Source organism: Ranitomeya variabilis, chromosome 2 (assembly GCF_051348905.1).
Source record: "Ranitomeya variabilis isolate aRanVar5 chromosome 2, aRanVar5.hap1, whole genome shotgun sequence".
Classification (NCBI taxonomy): domain Eukaryota; kingdom Metazoa; phylum Chordata; class Amphibia; order Anura; family Dendrobatidae; genus Ranitomeya; species Ranitomeya variabilis.
This window is the reverse complement of record NC_135233.1, coordinates 847,966,733-847,982,454: the sequence shown is the minus strand read 5'-3', so window position 1 is coordinate 847,982,454 and position 15,722 is coordinate 847,966,733. Positions and strand designations below refer to the sequence as shown.

The window sequence follows — 15,722 nt, the reverse complement described above, 5'->3', positions numbered from 1 at the left end:
AACAGTATCACTTTCAAGTTTAGGTCACACATCCCCCTTAAGAGGGGATCAAGTCTTTCTGAGGTAGCTCGTCTTCTCAGCCTACCAGTCTTTGCTCAGCAAAGGTTCCAGAACGGTATCTTCGCAAAGAGTCTTTAAGTAAAACCAGTAGAAAGCGCCTTTAAGAAGGTGCAAACTATTTACACGAAAGTTTGGATCATGCACTGTTCATGATTTCTCAGTTTGTAAAACTTATGCAAAAACTGGTAGGAAAAACAAACAATAGGGATCCCGGGTCAACTAAGGGATCCATAAAGAGTTAACCCTGAACGGGTTTAGCAGCAAACAGTATACAAACAGTTAACGGACAAAACTATTTACATTTTCAGGTTCCCGAGGTTTAGTTGGACGGCTTCCAGGGCTGCACCTGGCACTTAACCCTTCTTGGCCCGGGCAAAGTGAGGTCCAGGGTTACACCCAGTGCTGGACAAACGCCGTTAATCCGTCCTTCATGTATGGTTAAATCATGCGCAGCGATGGAGGTCTGCGCAGCTTGAGTATGGGCATTGGCTGCAGCAGAGGTAGCGGCCGCTGCAAGATCAGTCACTGGAACGGAGTCAGCAGCTGTGGCACTAGCAGTCACTGGAGGGGTGTCGGTCGTCAGGGCAGGGTCGTCTTTCATACCTGCTTCAGATGCGGTCCCTCCGGTGCCGGTCTGCTCTGCCTCCGCTGGGGTCTGGAACGCTGGTTGCAGGGCCTTGTGCTGCGACATTGTCATCTCTGCTTGCAGCATACCCCTTTCCGGCAGGGCCATGCTTTCCAGCTTCGGAGCGCTGGGACTTCTTCCCTGCTCCGGACCAGATGAGGCTGCCGACAGATGTCCGGTGAGGCTCCTGATGATGGCCTTCTTCCACCCGGCCTCAGTGCTCAGCTGCGTCCGCCGGGGTCGGTCGCTGAGCTCGTCCACTCCGGCCTGCAGGAATTCAGCATCAACTGTGGAGGTCTGGCTGCGGTGCCTCTCCGGGTAGCTGGGGGAGTCCTCGGCTCCGACCCCACGCTCCGGCTCCGGGCGGCTGGCCATGGCGTCCTCCATGTTGCTCGCTTCTTCTTCCTGGTCCTTTTCCCGCTCTCTTCTTCGTGGGCGGTTTCGTTTTCTGTCTCTGCCCACCATTGAGGATCAGGAGGCGGATCTCGGCTGCTGACGGACACGTCCTCAAGGGGCTGAGATATTTAGACTGGGCGGCCATTGTCTTTCGCGCTCTTCAGCTTGTTCACGCCCACTTCCACGCCCTTCTTCTTCTCCTGCGCTCTCCTTAGCGCTGTAATGGCGGCGGTTTTGGCGCGAACTTTTGGCGACAAGCGGCAATACACGGCCCTTCTAATAAAGTACAGTCCAAGCACTATAAATCACAGTTCCAAGGCACACATGACCTGATTCTTCAGGCTTAAGTAGATCCTGTTCGTGACGCCAAATTTTGGAGCGCCCCCACACCGCCGCAGGGCCTAGGGGTACCCGGAGCCGGGCCTCTGGGTCTCAGTTCTGGGGTTGTCACGGTGGCTGGACCCGGTCCGTGGCCCTGTCTGTCAGTGGGGGACGTCCGGTGCAATAAGTGATGATGATGGTGCAGTAACGGTGGTGTAGCGGTGCAGTTGTGGGGTGCAGGTCGCGGTAAATAACGAGGACACCAGGTTGCAGTCTCTTTACCTCTTTACTGGAGATCTCTCAGTCCGCAGTCCAGAATACGGTTCACCAGGCTGCGCAAGTCCGGTCGGTCCGATGGCACTTCCAGAGTTCTCCTCACAGGTGGAAATCAGTGCCCTCCTTCTTAGCGCTATGTGTTGTAGTCCTTCCCTGCTGTGCTCACGGAAAGTACCCCACAACTGTCGTGTCTGTTTCTTAAGTTCCCTCACAACTCGATTCACTGATGTTCTTCTCGTATTCCATCCCTCCCTGTTATTCAGGTTGGAACGGCACCCGTTTGTCAGGTAGGCCTGGAGTTCTTCCGGGACCCTAGAGACGCCCCTCTCCCGCAATTGCCCCCCAAGACTTCATAGGTGATATGTGGTAGACAGCCCGCCTTAAACTGACTGCCCTGCCGCTGTTTGGAGTATGGCTTGAAGCTGTATGCTATTCCACTCCCTCGGCGTTCCGGCCACCGGTAGTGCGCCTCAGTAGGATGTTGCTCCGGTCTTACAGCATGACCCCTACTGGCATTCTCCTTTCGCTTGATCTCGTTTCTCACTCAGCACAATCTATCTCGCTTCTAGTCCTTTCTTAGGGCACCGCCGCTATGCTGAGCAGGCACGGTCCCGTTACGTTCTTTCCAATGCCAAGCCTCTGTCAGGATCCCACCCCTGACAGAGGCCCTACTGTCTCTTCCTCCACAACACCCTCTGCCACAAGGTGTTGCTTCGTTCAATCCAGTCAGCTTTCTCCTCTCACTTCCTGCCTGACCCCCAGTTTACCCACTATGGTGGGGAGTGGCCTAATGAATAGAACCCTTAGCTCCCCCCGGAGGCCCAGCTGTGAAACATATTGGTGTCTGTGATACCTGCTCAGAGGAACTCCTTCAGTGCCATCGAACGCACCATGGCTCCCCATAGTGGCAGATCCACAGTACTGCAACGACCAGGACTCTGGGGCGCTGCACTTCCCTTGTAGCTTTTAAAGTAGAATTTTCTCTGAAACACCTCAGCTTTTCAGAGTCATACATACCTGGCTGAAATAATACAGCCAGTCCATGTTACTTGCTTCCTAGGGACTGGGCAGCATGTTTCAGCTGTCAGGTTCACTTTCATTTGACTTTCTTTTTAAAATCTTTTTTATTTTTCCGATAACAACTTTGCTTTTCCAGATGTTTTACCCAAATTCATTAAATTCGACTTCTACAAATGTTGCATTTTTTGGTGCATTTCACTCCAGTCTCTGTCTGGAGAAAGGTTCTGGAGGAGTTTGCAACTTTGGTAAATTTTCCAAAGAATTGCGATTTTATGTTCTTGAAAAGTAAAAAAAAAAGCAGTTAAAGAAAAAATGTAAGAGCATTTTTGATATGGCACCGAATTCATTAACTGAGTCGACTATTTTGAAAAATTTCCCACAAAAAACATTAGCAAATACCACAATGCAAAAAAAGAAAAGTGACTTTAGTAACTCGCAAATGATGAATCTGGCTCAGAATCCGTATCATATGTTATATATAAAAATAAAGTGTTTTTTTATGATATGCTAGACTGCGATAGTGTGGTGCACATGTTTAAGAATTATTAAATGTATCTCTTACACCTGATAAGCGGTGTATGTACACTGGAAGTGCATGTCCGAATGGCTGTATCATTCTAAAATTAAAAGTGCTATGCAAGTGCATGATTTAATAGTAAGCAAAGACGTTTTCTAGAAGGGTTATAAAGCAGAGTAAATTGAACCAAAAACTAACTGGCCGGCGGCTCTCCCAACCTGAGTGTGACAGCAGCATAAAAATACATGAAGCTGTCAGGCTCGGGTGGGGAGAGCTGCTGACCAGTCCGTGCACTGCGTTTTCGATCTCATCCCGATTTATACGGCCGTCTGACTGGGGCCTTATATGGATTCTCAAGGTAAGTATACCAGCCTAATCAAGTGTATGAGATCTGTTTAATAATGTATACTGCGTGTATTTTCCTATCTGGTGACTGATAAAATTGTAATCATGAATAAGTGTATGAAATAATGCAATGGTAATAATAATAATACTGTCTTTTTTACAGGTCTCTAACCCTGGAATTGAGGAACACCAACATTTCAAAACAGTTGCGTTAGATTCTTCTTCTATTTTTCAGTATATGAACTTCAACCACTCATTAATCTTGAGGTGTGTCTGTAATATTCTACTCTCCTTATTCTGTCACATAAGTCTTCAGAGACATGGAAAAAACATATTCTCTGACAGCCCACTATGATGAGTTCCAGGAAGTCAAATATGTTAGCAAGTACAATAGTAGCAGCACACTTTCCAATGGCTTCAACATCCAAGTAAGCTCCAAAAAGCAGTCAAAAGGAATACCCCGCTGGAGCAGGAGGGAAACTTGTCTACTTTCTGGACTGGTCTTTGCAGCTGGTCTTTGTGTCATTTTAGGGTGCATGTTGGTGCTAAAGTATCTGTCTATGGACCAGGATGGACAATGCTTAGAAGAGTGCCAAGAAAGAAAAGCTTTTATGAGGGCTTCTAAATTTATCAGCAACAATATAGATCCAACTATTCCCCCTTGTACTGACTTCTACTCATTTGCTTGTGGAGGTTGGCTAAGAAGGCACAGGATACCAGAGGAGAAGCTGATTTATGGCACTATAGCAGCTATTGGAGAACAGAATGAAGAAAAGTTGCAGCATCTTCTTTTACAACCTGTAAGAAGGAAGCATCGTGAATCTTCTGAGAGGAAGGTGAAAGAGTTCTTTAGGTCATGTCTCAATATGAAAGAAATTGATCGTTTGGGGGTATACCCAATGCTGCAAGTTCTTGAGGATTGTGGAGGTTGGGATCTGCCAGAATACTCCAAACACAAGTGGGACTTTAATGAATTGCTTTATAAGACACAAGGAGTGTACAGCACCGCTGTCTTCTTCTCACTTACGGTAAACTTAGATGACAAAAACTCCTCCAGATATGTCATCAGGGTAAGTCTAATGATGGAAATCTCTTATCTGACAAATTCACTAATTTTGAACACTAATTTCTACTCTTGTGATTGGTTGTGCATGTGTCACTATCAGGCTAATTCGATAAATATGTGAAAAACTATCCTTCTCAAAGTATTTTGTTTATTGACATAGCAAATATTTAACCAGCCTAATGCTTGTAGCCTATGAAATAGCTATAGTAAACCCTGTGTTTTCTTCCAGGAGATGGATAATAAGGTCATAACGGAATATTTTTAGGTGCAATAATCATTTGTTCTCTTTCAAGTTAGTCATATTCCATTACTCCGTTTAAGACTAGCGAATCAAGATATATTGATGATCTAACCCTCATTTAATTGCATTGAAAGCCCAGTCTGCTATGTGACCTTCAAAGTGATGAATGTTCCCAGTACTAAGTACTTTTCTGTGGAATTGATCATTTAGTTATTTATTGAGGTTATCTGAACTGATTTATTTAATTTTAAATACAGTATCCCATCAGTTATCATGGAAAATATAACTTGACTACAATGATATACTACATATTTTACACTGAGAACAGCCTTCTTGAGGAAAGTTGTAATATGGTGGTATAGCTTATTCCGAAATGAAAAGTTTATCAATTCTGAAAATGATCTTTGAGATCTACAATCGTGATGATCACATAAAAAATATATTTTCTTCAATTGGTTTCATAAGGGCTAATCAATAAACAAATCTTCTATAGTGAGAGAATTGGCAAGGTGATATACCTACAGAAAAGAAGACCTAGGGATAAGGAATTCTGAAACTATTAATTTGTAAATCTTGAGTTATGATATATATTGAATGAAGTCGGCTGATGTGTTAAATTGGAATTTTTCTCTACAACTTCCATTCTCAGATGAATCTTTAACCTGCTTCCATTAAACGAAAGGAGTTCTACAGTAAAAGCAATGTAGACAGTAGCACAAGGAAAAAGAGTAATTCTGACTCAGAAATATGTATTTTTGCAGACAGCTTTTGGAATAAAGCATCTAGCTGCCGTTTTTTCCACTAATTGCTACAAATGAGTGCAAAAGTTTTTAAGGCAGAAAGGTGTCTTCCAGCCTAAACCAGATCAGACTATACGTAAATTGTAGAAGAGATTTCTAAAGGATAGAACTTGTTTATTGTTTTCATCCTGTGAGACATAAGCTAAAGGGGTTTTCGGGTGAAAACTAGTTATTATCACCTAAAATGAAATAAAATGATAACTTATTGGTCGTTGAGTGTCCGACTGCTGTGATCCCACTGATCGGCAGAACAGGACATTCTTGGCCCAACAAGACACTTTTATCCTATTAAAATTGAGTAGCACTGCATATATACAACCAATGCTCCATTCACCATAGGGAACGCTGGTTATTAAAATATCTTTCTTTAGATTGAATGCAATTGTAACAATTGTTATTTATTATAGCACGTATTTATTATTTTATGTGCATAGTTGTCATAACCACAGGGTTTAAAAATATATATATTTATTACCTTAAGAATATCTTTTCTAATACATGACTACATTTTATATTTCAATATTATTATTTCTTAACGAGAGCCTATCACCTCCATAAACTTTATTTACTTGCAGATATGATGGCAATCTCTAGACAAATAGCATTTAAGTAATACATGTCTGCCTGACTGAAGAAACGGTTTCAGGGAGAAAATGAAGTTATATCCTCCCTGCAGCTACTCACTTCCAGTCATTGGAGTGGTGCAGGAAGCCGTTATATTCACCACAGAGAGTGCACTGTAGTTACTCACCGGCACACAATGACTGACTGCCTGCTCTGCCGCGTGTGAGTGTAAAACAGGCTGCCAATCAAAGTGCTGGGTAGGACTTATGTTCCTCATAAATAGATTTTCCTATTTTAGAAAAATAATCCCAAATTATCAGATCCTAGTAAAAAACAAATAGATAGTGCTCACAAACCCTCAGTACAGGACTGGTTCCCCGATGCTACACCGATGTCTGTGTTTTGGCTTTAGTAGTGATATCACAAATACAGCATGTATCACCGCTGCAGCCAATAACTGAGCTCAGGGGCTCTTCTGTTGTTAATGAAGCCCTCCCATTTAGTTTTATATTCATTAAAGGGAATATATGGGAAAAACAATACATCTGCCCAAGCACTAACAGGCAGGTAGTTGCTACTTACCTGCTTGTTATGCCCGACACGATTCATCACTGGCACAGAGTGGTCACAGACTGCTACTGCCGGGGATTCAGCAGCCCCTGCTGATGTCACATCGACAGGGCGGCGACTTCTTTTCCGCACTGCTCTGTTGATGGGGATGGACAACCGATGTCATGTTGATTGACAGCTGGCTCCGCCAGTTAGACAGTGGTAATTTGGCTGTCAATCAGAATGATGTTGAAGTCCGGTCCTGTCTACAGAGAGGAGTGGAAAATAAGCCTCCGCTACGTCGACATGACGCCAGCACAGGCAGATGAATCACTGGCAGGAGTGGTCTGGGACCGCTCTGGGTCAGCAATGAATGGTGCCGGGCACAACAGGCAGGTAAGTAGCAATTACCTGCCTGTTAGTGCTTAGGTACATTTTTGTGTTTCACAAAGACCCAGATATATCACCTTTAATGAATAAAGACCTCAGTGGGAGTGCTTCTTTAACAACAGCAGAGCCGCTGTTGTCCTGGATATCCCCTTTAAATGTGTGTATAAATGCATGTAATGTAGTTGTTACTACATATTTACTCACCTAACACTCTCCTCTTCTCAGTGACATGACCGCAATTGCGAATGGCCTGCTCATGTATGCTCCATGTGTGAGCTGGAAGTCTCTTTTACAGTGTAAGTCAATGGAGCCCTATTCTGATGCCCCATAGCCTTACATTGTAATATTCACTTCTGGGTCACGCAGAGCGCAGTGTGATCCACATAGTCTTCCGAGCTTTGACGTCAGTCTGAAGAGGAGAAGATCAGAGCTGGATAGCGGAGAGAGCAGCTGTATGTGAGTATATTATTACACTCACACTACATTACATGCATATACACACATTTAATGAATAAATAACGTAATAGGTGTGCTTCTTTAACAGTACTAGCTGCAGAGCTTAATGATTAGCTGCAGTGGTGATACAAGCTGTAGTCATAATGTCACCACTGCAGCGAAAACACAGGCATGGGAGCAGTGGTGGGTAGCTGGGTGAGCGAGAGTGAGTACTATCTCTTTTTGTTTTTTACTGTTATCTAATTAATTGGGGTCCACTTGGGTAAATGCGAAAAACACTTTTAATTCATGTAGAAATTGTCCTTACCACCTAGACTATAGCAAAGTTCAGTATTTGCACTTAAGAACTTCACAGAAAAGAAAGGCATCTCCACCTAGTGACTTGAAGCGGTATTACAAGGTTAAATCACACAATAATTTTTTCTTATTGGGCACTCTATGTCAGCAAAAAATTATAATAATTAATATTAAAAGATTTTTCGGTTCATTAAAATTTTTGGCTAATCTGTAGGATAGACTGTCTGACTATCATCTATTTGAAGGGACTGAAGAACTTGTAGCGGTTGATATAATTGTTGGCTATAACATAATTTTTAATGTGTTTCAAATAAAAAGGCACAATCTACATAAAAGTAAACATATAAAACGTAAGCATCAGTAAAATACCGGGTGTGGCCTAACAAGCATATAATCCAGATAGTCCTCTAGCATTACACCAATTCTATAAAGGTCTGGTGTATGCCAGTCCACAAGAGGATACGTTACAGGTTCAATCTCACCCAGTAGAAGGTCTGGTGAGCAGATAGTCCATTGTCCCAGGGGTCATGGACACAATGTGAGGATTATTAGTCACTAGTTTGCCCTGAACACACAAAACATGTCCATGACTGTCCAACAAAAGATGCTCCAATCCTTAAGCCCCCGTCACACTAAGCGAGGTCGCTAGCGAGATCGCTGCTGAGTCACAAGTTTTGTGACGCAACAGCGACCTCAGTAGCGATCTCGCTATGTGTGACACGTAGCAGCGACCAGGCCCCTGCTGTGAGTACGCTGGTCGTGTCGGAATGGCCTGGACCTTTTTTTGATCGTTGAGGTCCCGCTGGGTAGCACACATCGCTGTGTTTGACACCTTACCAACGACCTCGTTCACACAGGACGTCCCTCATCGAGGTCTGAATCGTCATAATAGCTGCCATGTGACAGGGTCACAACAACCAACGACACGACACAACGTCGTTGGGAAGATCTCACTGTTTGACATCTCACCAGCGACCACATAGCAACGCAGCAACGATCCCTGACAGGTCGTATTGTTGTCGGGATCGCTTTAGCGTCGCTAAGTGTGACGGGGCCTTTACAAGAACAATCGCAAGCTGGCCCTAGCTTCAACCTTAGGGGCACCATGAATAATAGATATCTGTTGGCTATCTCTCCGGACTACTCCACACATAGGAGTATATACCCTGCAGAATGCTCCTGGGTTCTCTACAAAAGAGATGCTGCCAGACTCCTCTGGTAACGGACTATGTTGCCGAAAATAAAAAGATCAACTGTCTGAAATTGGACATGCCGAATCCTTCATTCCTATAATTGGGGGAAGGTAAGATGGCCCCCAAACACAATAATCTGTTGACCAAGCACGCCAATATCAGCCAGTTTGGCCAATATTGGTCTAATGTTTTTGGGGTCCTTTGAAGTGTCTCTACTGTGCTTCCAATGCATTTCATTTTGCCCTGCACATGCCACAGACTCATCAGCATTAAGTAAACCTTGCCTTAGGGAATGCATAGAGATATTATTACTATATACTGTAACTTAAATTTGTGCTGCTATTAGTGAAATGCTGAGATGCTGGCACGTGGAGACACGGCTGTACTCTTCTGTCAACTGTGCCTGATATTACAGCTTTTTTCAATAATAATAAAAATATTTTTTGAATTCTTAAGTGCCAACATATTCTGCAGCACTTTACAACTTAGTGGAAATTTTTACAAACAAGATAAGACATTACAGATTAACACATGGCTTAATACATACCAAAAGAAGTGAGGGCCCGGCTCGTAAACTAACAGTCTATAAGGAGATAGGGGGCACACAAAGGGTAAAAAAGTGCTTGTATTGTACAGTCCAGTCATCAATTTAATAAATAGGGGTATACAAATAATGCTGCATGAACCAGTCATCAGCCAGTTTGTGTACAAGTACAAATGCAAGGAGCTGTTGAGTGCATGGAAGCGAGAACAGGGAATAGTTAGATTAGTGAGGTGACAGGCCAGTCTAAAGAAATGTGTTTTTAGGGCACGCTTAAAACTGTGGTTACTGGGAATTAACTGGATAGTCTGGAGTAGTGCATTCCAGAAATTGGTGCAGCATGAGAGAAGGCCTGGTATAAACCATAATACCAAGAGCAGCCACTAGTAAAGTATAGAGCTGTACTGTGTCGAGCAATGTAAATATGGAAGGTGATGTTGTGTTCCTTTAAGATAATTGGTGTGGTGCAAAAAAAGTTAGATCTGCACCCATTGGAGCAGGAGAAGGATTATAAGGCCGTGGTCACACTTGCGAGGGCAATGCAAAAAACTTGCGCGAGTCTCTTGCCTCAATACCCAGCACTGCCGCCGTCATTCGGGACTGTAGCATTCAGCTTCATAGAAATACATGCAGCCGCACGCTCCGGTCCTGAGAGTCGGCGGCAGTGCCGGGTATTGAGGCAAGAGACTTGCGGGAGTTTCTCGCATTGCACTCACAAGTGTGACCACGGCCTAAGAGTGTTCTACTGTATATGACCTCAATCTGTTTATACACAGATAGGATCACCCTATGATATCCTTGTGACTGCCAAGAGAGTAATCGCAAGGCAATTAAATTCTATACAACTGCTCTCTTGGTACCATCAACAAAATATTACTCAGGCAATAAGTTTGTCTAGATATAGGTTGAAACTTCGCCAAAACACTCCCTGAGAAGAAGACCTATTTATTTAGACAAGATTTTGTGACCGATTTTCCTTTTAATCATGTCCTATGTATATAGACCCATTTCTTTGAGACAACCACCCTCCTAGATGAGGAGTGATTGTCTCAAAGTCACAAGAACGACTGACCATGATGTAAAATCACAAGGTGCTAATCATATAATATTTAGACGCCATTGTTAGCTGATTAATCTGCAGACCCACATGAAAATACAAGGATATATGGGCAGTCATGTCTCTTTTTTGCAAGGTACAGGAATTTTTAATAACACTTTTTTTTCTGCTTTTCCGTTCGGTGTGAACCTCTTAGCAGCTCAACTCTGAATTGCAGAGTTCTTTTCTAAAATATCATAGACTCTAAATATTGGATTTGAAACGTTACAGTAACAACCACTTGTGACATTTCCATGCCTCATAAATGTCCAGCGAGGTCAAGTCTGAGTCACTGAGAATTTACTGCTCCCGAAGGTGACAGCCATAGTAAATGTGTATAGTAAGGCTTTATGCTGACCACCTATAATGCAGTCACCCTGAAAACTATGAGAAAGGGCAATGCAGCCACTACACTAGTGTGCCATAGGAGGACATTAACCCGTTATTAACAAGGTGGACGGTGTTGCACATCCTCCATTACCGCATAGTGCTGCCTGTGCACGTGTTTGAGTGAATGTTTAGCACTAATTGCCTCTTCAAGCTGAAGTGACATTACAGCCGATGGCAGTTTATTTCCATAGCAAATGGTGGATCCATCAGGGACCTGGAAATGGCTCTTAATGTGCAAATTTACATGACTGATACTGGGAGGAAGTTAGAAAAACCTGTTTTGATCTGTGTAATTGTGCAATTTTAGCACAGAAAGCAGACTAAATTATTGCCAGTAAGAGACAGGAAAAATAGAGGGGAAACGGGTAAAGGAAATAGATAATGAAAGAAACTGTGAGGTGAGGGAATTCATTACCGTCTGATGGTTCTCCAAAGCCCACTTGTCATTACCTTACAGAGAAATGCAAAGTGTATACATTAACAATGCCTAAGTCCTCCGCTGCTTGCATCACAGTCGTCTGTGTCCTGTACTAGGGTTATATGATGATGTCCACAGACATGTTCAATGATGAAATGTTTACATGAGGTAAAAAGAGCCACATGTGTTCTCATCATCACAAAGAGCTGCCTGTAATAACCTTGCAGTGTACTTTGCCATGATCGCCATTGATTTTTGTAATTCTTTTCTGTCAGATGCAAAGCTAAAAAGTTAACCTAGGTCACCAGACCAATATCATACAAACAGACTGAAACAAAGTGCGGACCCTCATTACAGCTGGTAGCCACTATTATATTAGTTACATATTTTAGGCTGGTTTCACACTTGCGTTTTGATCTGCAGCGTTTGTAAAAAAAACGCATGTGGTGAAAAAACGCATGTAAACGCGTGCAAACGCTGCGTTTTTTAGACGCATGCGTTTTTGCATGCAGTAAAAAAACGCGGTGTTTTGACGCGTTTACATGCGTTTTTTCCTGCGTTTGCGTTTTTGAAACGCATGCTGAGAAGTGTGTGACAGCTGCCAATCATCAAAATCAACTAGAAAACCCACTATTAATAGAATTAGCTAGTGTTAGGGTTAGCTTTAGGGATAGGGTTAGGGTTAGGATCCCTAGGGTTAGGGTTAGGGGTAGGGTTAGGGTTAGGGGTAGGGTTAGGGTTTGGATCCCTAGGGTTAGGGTTAGGGGTAGTTTTTTATTAGAAGAATGTCCTGGTCACCAGGTCACTGATAAGCCACCCCCCACCATCAAGGTGATAAAGGGATCCAAACCCTAACCCTAACCCTAGGGATCCAAACCCTAACCCTAACCCTACCCCTAACCCTACCCCTAACCCTAACCCTACCCCTAACCCTACCCCTAACCCTAACCCTAGGGATCCAAACCCTAACCCTACCCCTAACCCTAGGGATCCAAACCCTAACCCTACCCCTAACCCTACCCCTAACCCTACCCCTAACCCTAACCCTACCCCTAACCCTACCCCTAACCCTAACCCTAACCCTAGGGATCCTAGGGATCCATAGGGATTGGCTATTATGTTGACCTGGAGACCAGGACATTCTTCTAATAAAAAGCTTTGTTCAATGTGGACACCCCAAGATATACGGTATTGCTATAGAGTACTAAAAATATAAACTCAGAGAGTATTCACTGTCATATTGTTAGGGTTAGGGTTAGGGGTAGGGGTAGGGTTAGGGTTAGGGGTAGGGTTAAGGTTAGGGTTAGGGTTTGGATCCCTAGGGTTAGGGTTAGGGGTAGGGTTAGGATCCCTTTATCACCCTGATGGTGGGGGGTGGCTTATCAGGGTGTATTCTTGTTTTTTTCTATAAAAACGCATGCGTTTAAAACACAAGCAAACGCATGTACGCAAAAATGCATGCGTTTCCATAGACATCAATGTATTTTTTGCCGCAAATCAAACGCAAATGAACTCATGCGTTTTTTTGCGGCAAAAAAAACGCCTCTGAAAATTACTACATGTTGCATTTCTGCAAAAGAACGCATGCAGCAAAAAATGCATGCATGCGTTTTTAATGTTAAACATAGGGAAAAAAAATGCATGCGTTTTTTTCGGTAAAAATGCTGCAGATCAAAACGCAAGTGTGAAAACAGCCTAATAAACTTTTATGAAAATTACCACTTATGCTTTATTTTTTGTTACACTCATTTTAGAGAATGAAAATATTTTTATTACACTTCTTATATGGTTGGTTCCCTCTTTTTTTCACCTTAAGGGCTCTTTCAGATGTTCGTGATAATCGATCAGATCTCAGATCACAAGGAACGGACTGGCCACACGTCATCCAACTCGATCATGACAGCTTCATATATTTCTATGAGGCTGTTACCCTCGGCTCGGAAGATGCACAGTCAGTCCATGCATTACGATCTCAGTTTGGACTGAAGAGCCATAAAGGGAACATTCTCCTTGTCCGCTCCCTTTGAATGATGAGCTTCTCCCTGCGCACATGCATAGGGTGATTATAGACTGTAGTTTGCAAGCAGGACCCTCACTCCTGTAACTTGTGTAACTATCTTACATGTTCTCCTGCATCAAGAACAATATGGTATCGGAGCTGCCAGAGCTGAAGACTGAGGCACCTTTGAGGTGAAAAGTATGATAGTGAGTAGTGTTGAGCGATACCGTCCGATACTTGAAAGTATCGGTATCGGAAAGTATCGGCCGATACCGGCAAAGTATCGGATCTAATCCGATACGATACCCGATACCAATACAAGTCAATGGGACACCAAGTATCGGACGGTATCCTGTATGGTTCCCAGGGTCTGAAGGAGAGGAAACTCTCCTTCAGGCCCTGGGATCCATATCAATGTGTAAAAGAAAGAATTAAAGTAAAAAATAGGGATATACTCACCTCTCCGACGCAGCCTGGACTTTACCGCTGTAACCGGGAGCCGTTGTACCTAAGAATGCGCGCTTGAAGGGCCTTAGATGACGTCACGGCGCTCTGATTGGTCCGTAGCGGTCGCGTGACCGCTACGTGACCAATCACAAAGCAGTGACGTCACCTAAGGTCTTTCAAGCGCTACGCGACCAATCACAAAGCAGTGACGTCACCTAAGGTCTTTCAAGCGCTTGAAAGACCTTAGGTGACGTCACTGCTTTGTGATTGGTCGCGTAGCGGTCACGCGACCGCTACGGACCAATCAGAGCGCCGTGACGTCATCTAAGGCCCTCCAAGCGCGCATTTTTAGGTACAACGGCTCCCGGTTACGGCGGTAAAGTCCAGGCTGCGTCGGAGAGGTGAGTATATCCCTATTTTTTATTTTAATTCTTTCTTTTACACATTGATATTAATCCCGATACCGATTCCCGATACCACAAAAGTATCGGATCTCGGTATCGGAATTCCGATACCCGCAAGTATCGGCCGATACCCGATACTTGCGGTATCGGAATGCTCAACACTAATAGTGAGTTCAATATATTTATAACTCAAACACATTTAAAGATAATTTTAGTATCTACTCCTTGAAGTATAGTTTAAAGTAAATTAAAGATACAAACTTCAGAATTGCAGAGCACAACATTGGTGCCCATTTCTGGTATAAGCAGAAGTAAATAGCTCCCCAGAAGTCATCTTTGCCACTGGCATAAGATAATTAGGAGCAAATGAGCTGAACACTAAATGAAGTGAACATTGAAGACTCACAGCTGTTCAGAGATCCATAAGTGGAACATAAAGATGCAGAGGACATGTGGCCTCCCAGAGTCCCAGGACACCTTTCTTCAGACTCAGAGGTGCACTGGCTATTTATCAATTTCCTTATAAACACACATTACTGAATTTATTGATACATACATTAAAGATCTAGCTCATTAAAATGAATGCAACATAAGGATGATTAAGCTGTCTGCTAGAAGTGATTGAAATATTTGACAGTAGTGACCTTAGGAGCATACATAACATTTTGAAGATATGTTGCTTTGAAGTGTTAGCATAATCTGGATGTTTTCCTGTTGGTTATCACAGCATGCAGGGACCATTGGGCCATATGGAGTAGCAATCAGCTGCCTATCAATTAGACAGGCATTAAACTGCCACTGGCTTGGCCTTCTGCCCCAGAATAATGTATCTAGGACAGCCAGGGGAACAAGGTTATCTGCTTGGCTGGAGCTGAATGGTAATTTGGCATCTTTTATTATACCAGTTCCAAATGAAATGATTGCAAACAAGTGATTAACTAAGATAATACTGCAGATCTTGAGCTGTGCTTATGAAATACACATCTAATTATTAGACATCATTGGGTCATATGATGTAATGTAGCCTTAATGTATATTCAGGTATTCAATATGCAATATATTGAGGCACTATGGTAAAAGTATAATGTGTTATACTGCGCTGACTGGCCTGCCTACTGGCTAAAGGTGACCTGCACGGGCACAAGGCCCAAACCACGCCAACATCAACACCCAGCCGTGACTCACGCAATTTTCCTGTAAAGTACTGGAGTGTGACTGATCAGCAGCTCAGTTATGACTGAAAACTTTACATTTCGCATAGTCATCAGGATGTGAGTTAGCATGAAGAGAGCAGAGTAAAGAAGACCCATG

The 15,722-nt window shown here is 43.3% G+C and overlaps 1 protein-coding gene across 1 annotated transcript in view; it reads left to right on the top strand.

Moving 5' to 3' along the window:
- ECEL1 (endothelin converting enzyme like 1) overlaps positions 1–15,722 on the top strand; it is a 152,935-nt gene that overhangs the window by 15,667 nt on the left and 121,546 nt on the right. Inside the window, exon 2 of the mRNA XM_077290204.1 lies at positions 3,724–4,630. Coding sequence (XP_077146319.1) covers positions 3,881–4,630 — 750 coding nt within the window. The 5' untranslated portion in view covers positions 3,724–3,880. The remainder of the gene's footprint in view (positions 1–3,723; positions 4,631–15,722) is intronic.